General features: G+C 43.0%; 1 protein-coding gene across 1 annotated transcript; it reads right to left on the bottom strand.

Annotated features, from left to right (window-relative positions):
* Window positions 1–6,242: 6,242 nt before the first annotated feature.
* On the bottom strand, window positions 6,243–9,267 carry LOC106600583 (calcium/calmodulin-dependent protein kinase II inhibitor 2). Its single transcript, XM_014192062.2, has 2 exons — window positions 8,569–9,267; window positions 6,243–7,984 (listed from the first exon to the last, which is right to left on the bottom strand). The coding sequence occupies exons 1-2, from the start codon at window positions 8,732–8,734 to the stop codon at window positions 7,914–7,916; spliced, it is 237 nt and encodes a 78-aa protein (XP_014047537.1). The 5' UTR covers window positions 8,735–9,267; the 3' UTR covers window positions 6,243–7,913.
* Window positions 9,268–10,974: the final 1,707 nt, after the last annotated feature.

A 10,974-nucleotide genomic window follows, 5' to 3' on the forward strand; every position in this document is an offset into this window, starting at 1 on the left:
TTATGCTCATGTTATTTATGTTAGTGCAGGGTGAGTTACACACAGTGGACTTCCTCCTAGGGCACACCACCTCAGTGCTACAGTATAAATCTGGTTCATAGGCACATGATCACTGCATACAATAGCTGTAGGATCAGCAGAGGCATTCAGGGCAGTTAGAGAGACATACTTTTGGTTACTTACATTGTGTCTACTAATGCCCCTGGTGTAATGTTCATTTGCTGAAGCAATATGGCAACTCTGCATTACAATGGTAGGGATTAGCTGAGCTGGGCTTGGGTCATTGATAAGTCATTGTCTCAATGCAGCCTTATAATGTGATGAAAGGATCCAGGAACCCAGATTATTTGGGTGGATCCCGTCCTTATAAAATGTGTTTTGTTTCCAAAAGGTATCAAAATTGTCAACAAAAGTTATACCCATTGAGCTGAAATAATCATGAGCCAGTTGTGAAGAGAGGGAATCCTGCTAAAGTGTTCAATGCCACAATTCAGAGAGGGCACAGGGCCAGATATGAGGAGTCTTTTGTCAGTGTCTAGCAGACAGTCAATCAGCTCTTTAAAATCCAGTTTCAACTGTTCAGAGCTGCCCTTCGTAACATAGTACATTTGGGAGCAGCTTTGTAATGTCATTTACTCAAGCTGAAGGGATAGGACATTGTTTTTGCACCAGAAATGGTCACATTTCTTACCATGGAGCTGCCCAAAATCACAGCTGGTGAGAAGGACGAGGAAATCCGCCCACTCCCACGCTTCACAGGATTCTGAGAACCCTTTATGTCAAGGTTCAGGAGAAGACCCAGAAGCAGACAGTTTCGAAGTAACAAAAGTTTATTACAAAAACAGGGGGGCAGGCAAACGACAGGTCAAGGGCAGGCAGAGGTCAGTAATCCAGGGTGGTGTGACAAGGTACAGAACGACAGGCAGGCTCAGGGTCAGGGCAGACAGAATGGTCAAAAACCAGGAAAACTAGAAACAGGAACTAGAGACAGAAAGGAGCACAGGAATAAACGCTGGTAGGCTTGATGAAACAAAACGAACTGGCAACAGAAATAGAGAACACAGGTATAAATACACAGGGGGTAATGAGGAAGATGGGTGACACCTGGAGGGGGGTGGAGACAAGCACAAAGACAGGTGAAACAGATCATGGTGTGACACTTTATGGACGGGCGAGGGGCAGAATAACTAGAGCCGTTGCTCCCGGTGCCTGGTGCAGGCTTCCGACAGATAGAGAAGCCCCACTCGATCCACAGCAGTGATGGGAGGTTGTCAACGTCGACTTCGAAATCGTAGTAGTAGGCACTGAGGCCACAGACACAGGCAACTCCAGCAACGAAGGTGCAGGAAGATCAGGCTCCAGGATGGCGAAACTATTCGTTGTTTGTATCCTCTACAGTCCTCTCATTGGGAGTGTAGACTGCTATACTCCACTATCAGATGGGGGAGCTCCGGGCAACACCGACCAGTCAGATAAAGACAAACGACAAGGCAGTGATGCATCCAACAAGCGCGAATGTCGTCAAGCCTTTTAATTGTTATTTTTTTATTTACCCCTTTTTCATGGTATCCAATTGGTAATTACAGTCTTGTCCCATTGCTGCAACTCCCGTACAGACTCGGGAGAGGTGACCGTCGAGAGCCGTGCATCCTCCGAAACAGAACCCAGCCAACCTCACTGCTGCTTGACACAATGCCCGCTTAACCCGGAAGCCAGCCGCACCAAGGTGTTGGAGGAAACACCGTACACCTGGCGACGGTGTCAGCGTGCACTATGCCCAGCCCGCCACAGGAGTCGCTAGTGCGCGATGGGACAAGAACATCCCTGCCAGCCACACCCTCCCCTAACCCGGACCAATTGTGCGCCGCTCCAAGGGTCTCCCAGTTGCGGCGGGCTGCAACATAGCCTGGACTCGAACCAGGATCTCTACTGGCACAGCCTTAGACCACTGCGCCACTCGGGAGGCCACTCTGCGTTTTACCAAGTTTCTTATGTAGACAGGCAACTTGCGTGATCAAGGAAGTCACCTTAAACCTCTAATCCTTGGCAAGCCAACAAGTGCCGTATTGGAACTCTGAGTAATCCGCTTTGTCCTGAATTAAAGTGTAGTAGATACAGCTCTTACAGAGCTGGAACCGTTAACTTATCTCGGCTAGAGGTTTACCTCTGAACTATTCGTCCGTAACGGTGACCTCCACAGGAAGTCTGCATGTGTATAAGTGGCAAGCGTCAGAGCTTTGGTACCAAAATAAAGGAATTGTCCCCCAGAGCACTCTGAAAATGAATATTTTAATGTCCCTACAGGAGATTTTCGACCGGATTCGTTCATTCCCCACTTTGAGAACGACTATAGGTTTCTAAACCTATTGCGCCCACTTGGGATTTAGCTTTGGTTTTGGATGCTCTGAGTGACGTCCACTTTAGAACCACTGAAGTCTGTGGATCTGAAGATAATTTCGTCCCTGGCGACTCTATGGTGACTTTGTTCCCTAATGCGGCCATTACCCCAAAGGTCATGACTATGCCCTACAGGTCTCTAGCTTTTAGCTACTTCCCTTTTCGCCTCCTCCATTTGCTTCTGAGAAGCAACGGAGGTTACATGCCCTGTGTCCAGTACGAGCTTTACGCGTGTACCTTGAGTGAACCCGGGATATCCGGTTATGTGATCAGCTTTTTGTCTGTTTTGCTATTCCAGCTCATGACAGGGCACTCTCTAAGCATCATCTCTCCCACTGGATTTGTGGAGGTTACAGCCTTATTCTAACATTGATGAGGACAAACATTTATTTAATCAATCTACACACAATACCAAATTATGACAAAGCAAAAACAGGTTTTTAGAAATGTTTGCAAAAAAAAAGTATTCATGCCCTTTGCTGTGAAACTCAAAACTGTGCTCAGGTGCATCCTGTTTCCATTGATTATCCTTGAGATTTTTCTACAACTTGATCGGAGTCCACCTGTGGTAAATTCAATTGATTGGACATGATTTGGAAAGGCACACACCTGTCTATATAAGGTCCCACAGTTGACAGTGCATGTTAGAGCAAAAACCAAGCCAAGAGGTCGAAGAAATTGTCCGTAGAGCTCCGAGACAGGATTGTGTAAAATAATAGATCTGGGGAAGGGAGCCAAAACATTTCTGCAGCATTGAAGGACTCCAAGAAAACAGTGGCCTCCATCATTCTTAAATGTAAGAAGTTCGGAACCACCAAGACTCTTCCTAGAGCTGGCCGCCCGGCCAAATTGAGCAATAGGGGGAGAAGGGTCTTGGTCAGGGAGGGGACCATGAACCCGATGGTCACTCTGACAGAGCTCCAGAGTTCCTCTGTGGAGATGGTTGTCCTTCTGGAAGTTCTCCCATCTCTGCAGCACTCCACCAATCAGGTCTTTATGGTAGAATGACCAGATGGAAGCCATTCCTCAGTAAAAGGCAAATGACAGCTCACTTGGAGTTTGCCAAAAGGCACCTAATGGACTCTCAGACCATTGAGAAACAAGATGATCTGACCTGATGAAACAAAAATTTAACTCTTTGGCCTGAATGCCAATAGTTAAGTCTGGAAGAAACCTGGCACCATCCCTACGGTGAAGCATGGTGGTGGCAGCATCATGCTGTGGGGATGTTTTTCAGTGACTGGGACTGGGAGACTAGTCAGGATTAAGGGAAAGAGGAACAGAGCAAAGTACACAGAGATCCTTGAGTGCTCCACAGCACTCACGACCTCAGACTGGGGAGAAGGTTCACCTTCCAACAGGACAATGACCCTAAGCACACAGCCAAGACAACGTAGTAGTGACTTCGGGACAAGTCTCTGAATGTCCTTGAGTGGCCCAGCCAGTGCCCAGACTTGAACCTGATCGAACATCTCTGGAGAGACCTGAAAATAGCTGTGCAGCGAGACTCCCCATCCAACCTGACAGAGCTTGTGAGGATCTGCAGAGAAGAATGGGAGAAACTCCCCAAATACATGTGTGCCAACTTGTAGCGTCATACCCAAGAAGACACGAGGCTGTAATCACTGCCAAAGTACTGAGCAAAGGGTCTGAATATTTACGTAAATGTGATATTTCAGTTTTTTATTTTAATACATTTGAAAACATTTCTAAAAACCAGTTTTTGCTTTGTCATTATTGGGTATTGTGTGTAGATTGAGGATTTTTTTTATTCAATCGATTTCAGAATAAGGGTGTAACGTAACAATGTGTAGAAAGTCAAGGAGTCTGAATACTTTCCCAATGCTCTGTAGCAGCAAGTGGCAAGGGTTACCTAGTGGTGTATGCGCCCACTCCACCAGGGGTCTGGCAGCGTTTTGGCCGTTATATAAAAGGGGTTGACTGTAGGGTATATTTGTGCTGTGGCAAGTTGGGCATCACCACACACTTTTGTGAGGTTTTATTGCTTGGTTGTCACTGCTCCCAATGTAGCCCACAGTGTGATTACAGCTGGTACAGGAGAGGGTTACTAAGCAGCGTGCAGTGTGCCCAATAACCAGACAACCGCATCTTGTGAGGTGGAGGACTGTGTGGTCTACCATGGGCCGTTTCATTTGATATCCATTGGGGTCGACTTGGGGCGTGATTTCCCCATAGTTGTGTTATACCGAGAGTACTGACTGAAAGGGAACGTAACGTTATGACTATAACTACTGTTCCTTGAAGGAGGGAAACAAGGTTCAACACCTATTTGGCCCCACGCCGATCGGATCTGGGCACGGTGAAGAGCGGTACTGGGTTGAAGGAATGAATCCGAGCCTGAGGCTTATCACCTGTGTAAGAAGGGGCTTCCAGTGAGGCGTGGATTTCATTGGCTTTTGTCAGGTGTGATTTTAGTTCTTCAGTCAAAGTTGTGTGTGATTCTCCATAGTTGTGTTGTACCTTGTTTCCCATCCTTCAGAGAACAGTAGTTATAGTCATAACGTTACGTTTTCCCATGCATGCCAATAGTTTCAGTGGTACAAAATCTATAGAAACAATGTGACAGAGTTCAAACACACACACACTCACACACTCACAAAGTGGTCAGCGGTGATTGGTGGTCATGCCCATCCAACTTAGTACTGAACATCAAAGTTGAAAATGTATCTGGCTATGAACACACACACATTGCCCACAACACAACAGAGGTTGATGGTAATGTGTGTTCATTCAGTCCAGTGGAGACTGCAACAGAAAAGTCAATAACTAGTAGTGCGTGAGTACTGAGAGTGGAGAGGCTTGTTTTGTTATTGTCTGCAGCATTACAGAGTGATACTACACTGGGGTATACTACAAGCAGATTCAAATTCAAACACATATCAAAGTTTAGCTTTCTTTAATGAACCAGAAAATACACAGTTATTTCTGTTCTTTTATCAAAGTTAGCTGACTAACTAAATGCACCTGGGGTGTATACTACATAGCAGGATCAATGAGTTAGCCAGCTAACTTTGATAAACAACCAGAAACAACTATTGATGTTCTGCTTAATTAACAAACCTAAACTTAGATATATGGTTTTGGTTTTTCAGTCAATTAGACCATGCCCATTTCAAGCCTATGTTTCTAAAAAATGAAAAGATACCTTAGAATATTTGGTCAAGTTAGCTGGATAACTCATTGATCCTGCTTTGTAGTATACCCCTATGGTAAACAACAATTTGGGATTACGCCTTACTTGGCCCCTCCATTAGGATACTGTTAGGCAGATCTGATATGAATGGCTAGGTGTCAGCTATGTTGTGGAATCCTTGCTTTTACCTGTCCGACAGTGTTAGATGATGTTAGACTTAAAGGATTATTCAAGTATTCCCTCTGGGCCACTATGTGTGGGGCACCATGTTAGTATGAATGGCCTGGGGCCTAGAACCATGTTCACATTCATACACCTTGTATCTCAGGTTATGATAGGGACTTTGATAGCTGATAGATTGGTGTTATATTCCAGAGGGCCCTTGTTCCAACAGAATCCCCAGCGTACTATTGTAGGAAAATCTCCACTTGCACTGTGTTGCCCACCATGTTGCGGTGCACTACATTTGACCAGAACCATCTGGTCATCAGGTATACAGTAACCTATAGTTGTGTCATCAAAGACTATGAGCTATAGCTTGGAGATCTACTGTAATCCACTTTATGTCCAACAATGTGGTTGTAATCCAAAGCCAAACCAGCTGTCATTATGTATTAACTGCCATGTGTTAATGTTTGTACTCTGTGATGATGGAGAGATCTTGGGAAATGAATACCATAGGACCACATTGGACATGTTCTTTCACCATTTATTTGTTCACCAAATACAGTGAAAATGGCATCGTAATATACAATGACTCATTCTTAGAATGTCATGACACTGTTGCTTTTTTTGCTTCGTAAAACAATGTTTCATTAATGGAAATATTAAGGTTTCATGCACAACAAACCATATTGAGTTTCCTTAGAAGAATGGTACAAGATAAATGAAATAAAAAAACAACTTTAATGTCCAAAATCTGTCCAAATTCAACGTGTTATTTGAGGATCCTCGTAAACAGTGCAATATACCAAAAAAAATGGCTATTTTCTAACAAATTCATCAACGAAGCTCAAGTCACAGGATACAATTTCTCAATAATAGTTTAACATTGATGTGTGCAAAACCCCAAACACATTCAGTTAGTCTTTAAAAAATGATATAGAATGAGAAAAGTCAAAACCCAAATCTTAGATTCTCCGTTAGACTTATATGGTCTCAATCTGCATATCCTCTCTATAGTACACACATTTGTGTTGATGAATTGTAAGATGGTAGACTAGCACATAATTTCTCAATAACAATTGTTTAGATATAAAAATACAAATATGAATTTTGTTAAAAAGAAGCGTGCCAGGGTAAGAGTGGTGGCACCTGTGTTGGCACCAGAGCGAAAGTTCATGCAAATAGATGGAGAAAATAGTATGACTTTTTAATTATAGTAGACAAAAAAACACGAATAATTGCAAAATCGAAATAAATAAAACATTTCCCCATCAATTTCATGACTATTTTTCCAAACATAATTTGCCGATCTCGCCTCCTTCGATATTTCGAGTGTGTAAAAAGTGAAACAGCTATGAATAGGTGTCGGTAGGCTTCATGAAGGTGCCGACCTGCATCGTTAACCATGGGGGGTAATGTAACACCATGTATCATTTTAATTCAATTCAACCTGGGGACTATGCATTACTAGCTTATTCTTTACAGATGGAGCCAAAATGAATATAGGCCTACGAAAGGAAATATTAACATTGCACCATCCTTGGTGTGTGTGTGTGTGTGTGTGTATATTTATATATATATATTATTATCTTTTTTTTTTTTTTACATACAATGGGTCTCTACTAGTTACTGGACAGTGTTTGTTTGGTCAGTATTAAAAAGCTTTAGCAGCAATCGGAATGCATTCTCTACGTTCGACCAGTGCTGAAAAGGACAGCTCCCTTGAATGCGATGTCGCCGATTGTTATCAACAATGCAAAGCGTGTAAGGGGAATACGGTCTTCGAGCTTAGGAAGGCTATTGTATACAACTATAGAAATAGAGCTTGAAATGAGATTCAGACACCACTTGTAGTTTTGTGTTGCTTACGGCGCTTTTGGAAGATGGTTGTGAAGTAATGGCAAGTTCATCCATCAGAGCCAGGGTCCGCCATCTCAACATCACGCTGCGCAGCACAAGTTAAAATGGGTTTTCGTTTGGAGAATTGCCAGCAACCCCATGATAAATCTCTGTCTTTTCTGGAGTCTTGCTCTTCCTCTGCTTTCTCATCCAATCTTCACATATTTCTTTCCATTCATTTCCTTCCCCTTGTCTTCGCTTCGTGCCATCGTTTCTCCTACAATCCTCGAACATGCACAACCGACAAGTGCTTTAAATCGTTGATCAAAATAAAAAGTCTGCAAGGCGTCGTTCATCTTTAAACACCAGGTGACGACTTGTCTGCCATCCCCTTTAGGACATCGTCTATTCGGTCATCTTCGATGACCACTGCGGAGGGAAGAAGAAATTATTTTGTTTATTACTGACATCATATAACTGTTTCATAAAGATGTTTTACAGACAACAAATCAAGTAATTGCAAAGGCTTTGAGTGAATAGGATGGGGACTGGTGCAAGACAAAGGAATACAGTATGTTGTTGTGTCAAACCCCTGACCTTGGTCCTGAAATACTGCAAACAATGCCTTGTCCATAATGGCACATAGCCACGCATGCAATGAGGACAAATTTGTTATTTAAAAAAGACAGAACATATCTAATGAATAAATATAGTAGCCTATAGCTACTGAAATACATTTTGATAGCACATCAGTAGTCTATTTTTCTCATGCATCACTTTCAACTGGGCTCATTGTGGTCAGCTGCTGACCTTTGTTATATCAACAAATGTTTGCCTCATAATTTAGAGGTCAGATGCATATCTGTGTTTTATCTTTTTGTTTAATAACAAGTAGGCTAGGTAACTGTAGCCTAGGTTAGAGTTAACGTTCACACAAGCATGGCCAAGCCTTTGTTTTTGATGACCAAAACAAAACCTCTATTCAACAATCCATTCCAATAACCAGCTCTTACCTCTCTTGGCTCTGCCGATCTGTCCCAGCTTTGGGGGTCTTTTCGCTTGCGACGCCCCGAAGAACGAATTGGTGTCCTGTAGCCCGCAGCTAAAGGATATCTGACTGGCCTCGGTGTCCCCATAGCCGCTCATTTTCCCCTCGCTGTAAGGCAGTACCTCGGACATTATGGCACGGATGAGACGGACGGATCAACAGCGGTGAACAAACTTTTGAACTCGGCGGCTATAGTCGATATAGCCCAGAAATCCTTGTCTTGGTAATTGCACTTGTCAAGCTTTCCGGTGGGAATCCGTTTGGAAAATCACTCGATGACTTCGTCGTGCGTAGCCAGTCTGCGAAGGATGAAGGTGAAGAGTCCTGGTTGAGGTGTCGTGGTGCGGGGTGGTAGCAGGCTGCTGTGTCGCTGGTAGAAAGGAGAGCAGAGGAGCGGTCTGTTCGCATGTGTTGCTAGATGAAGTCTGATGAGGAAAGTGGGAGATCCCAGGATCATAAAGGAAACCCAGGAGGAACGGCGAAGTTATCCATCTGCGTGTGTGTGTGTGTGTGCTGGGGGACTCCGAATGCTGGAGGAGTAGGCTAAGGGTGACATCAACAGGCGAAATATATAATATGTACTGTGGAGGTAACAGAAATGGAGGCTATCAATTCATGACCACAGAGCTAGAGCTACTGGAGCAACGGTGAGGTAAACATTTTATTTTTGGAGTAATCTTTTCTATGCTAAACAAAATTGTAGTCTAGATACGTTATTACAATGTGATGATATTTACGCATAGTCTATGCCTAAGTAGGCTAATTATATTTTATCTGAGAATTATGAATATAACCTACTCGCGCTTTTGCGCGTATTGCTAGTTATTGGGAAAGCCTAATTTTTTGGTTTACCTATTACGCTTGACATTGTGATGTGTTTCTCTCCTCGTATGCAGTATATTTCTTCCTGTAAACAAGCCTCTTTGGTGGCTCTTGCTTGACATTGGCTCTGGTGACACGAGGTTCTCACAGGAAATCATTACCTGCTCATTTGAGAGTCTGTATGGCACAGAAGTCGGAAGTACCTTCCTCACGCACATCTTTTCCCTTAGCTACAAAGCAAAATCACACAGCAGCAGCGGGTGAACGAGGTTCACAAATGCCACTTTTAAGCAAATGGGATAGTTACACTGTAGGCTTCATGGATAATTTACAAATTCATCGCTGACATGTTATTTTAGAAGGCAGTTACCTCTTTTCCAGAGGTTAAAAGCAGTTTACACACACCATCATACAATTGTATGCCTTTAACCAAGCCTGTTTCTATACAGTGATGAAGTATCCACTAATAATATCATGGCCTAGTTATTTCATATAGGGGTGTTTGAAAACATGCAGTTCAATATCGATGTAGGCATATGGTTTTTGCAGGATGCTCTCTTGTTAGGCGAGGGAGGGCGGTCTCTAAACGCACAAGATAAATCAACTTCAGCACGATGGACAGTATCCGCGTACATTTGCGTCTTTCGCGATTTCTGCTATGTTTTGTTTTGAACATAGAAATATAACAGAGGTAAAGTTGGTTTTATATTCAACAGACATTCGCCAAATAATATAAAATGCATTTCATTCCCTTATCCACAATAACTTATTCCTGGATTGTCTTAGAAACATTAAATGAAATGCAAGTTATTCTAAAAAGTTCTTCTCTTACAACCTTTTGATTTGCATAACAACTTGAAATACATCAAATCATTAACATTATATTTAACCCTTAATCTGTTTTTCCGCGCAATTGCATAGCCTATAGAAATGTTGTGCAACATGAGCTTATGGGTTCTCATGAAGTGTTTGATTAGATTTTCAATCGCATTTGCAGCTGTATAGCTTTTTGAGGATCTGGGGAACCATGCCAAATATACTGCTCAAAAAAATAAAGGGAACGCTTAAACAACACATCCTAGATCTGAATGAAATAAATAATCTTATTAAATACTTTTTTCTTTACATAGTTGAATGTGCTGACAACAAAATCACACAAAAATAATCAATGGAAATCCAATTTATCAACCCATGGAGGTCTGGATTTGGAGTCACACTCAAAATTAAAGTGGAAAACCACACTACAGGCTGATCCAACTTTGATGTAATGTCCTTAAAACAAGTCAAAATGAGGCTCAGTAGTGTGTGTGGCCTCCACGTGCCTGTATGACCTCCCTACAACGCCTGGGCATGCTCCTGATGAGGTGGCGGATGGTCTCCTGAGGGATCTCCTCCCAGACCTGGACTAAAGAATCCGCCAACTCCTGGACAGTCTGTGGTGCAATGTGGCGTTTGGTGGATGGAGCGAGACATGATGTCCCAGATGTGCTCAATTGGATTCAGGTCTGGGGAACGGGCGGGCCAGTCCATAGCATCAATGCCTTCCTCT

This window comes from Salmo salar, chromosome ssa03 (genome assembly GCF_905237065.1).
Source record: "Salmo salar chromosome ssa03, Ssal_v3.1, whole genome shotgun sequence".
NCBI classification, from domain to species: Eukaryota; Metazoa; Chordata; class Actinopteri; order Salmoniformes; family Salmonidae; genus Salmo; species Salmo salar.

What these genes read in the sequence shown, in the direction of transcription:
- LOC106600583 (XM_014192062.2), bottom strand. Translation starts at nt 8,734, where the DNA reads ATGTCCGAGGTACTGCCTTACAGCGAGGGGAAAATGAGCGGCTATGGG. An exon ending in GATCGGCAGAGCCAAGAGAG is followed by an intron (nt 7,985 to 8,568) that starts GTAAGAGCTGGT and finishes TTCCCTCCGCAG; the next exon opens with TGGTCATCGAAGATGACCGA.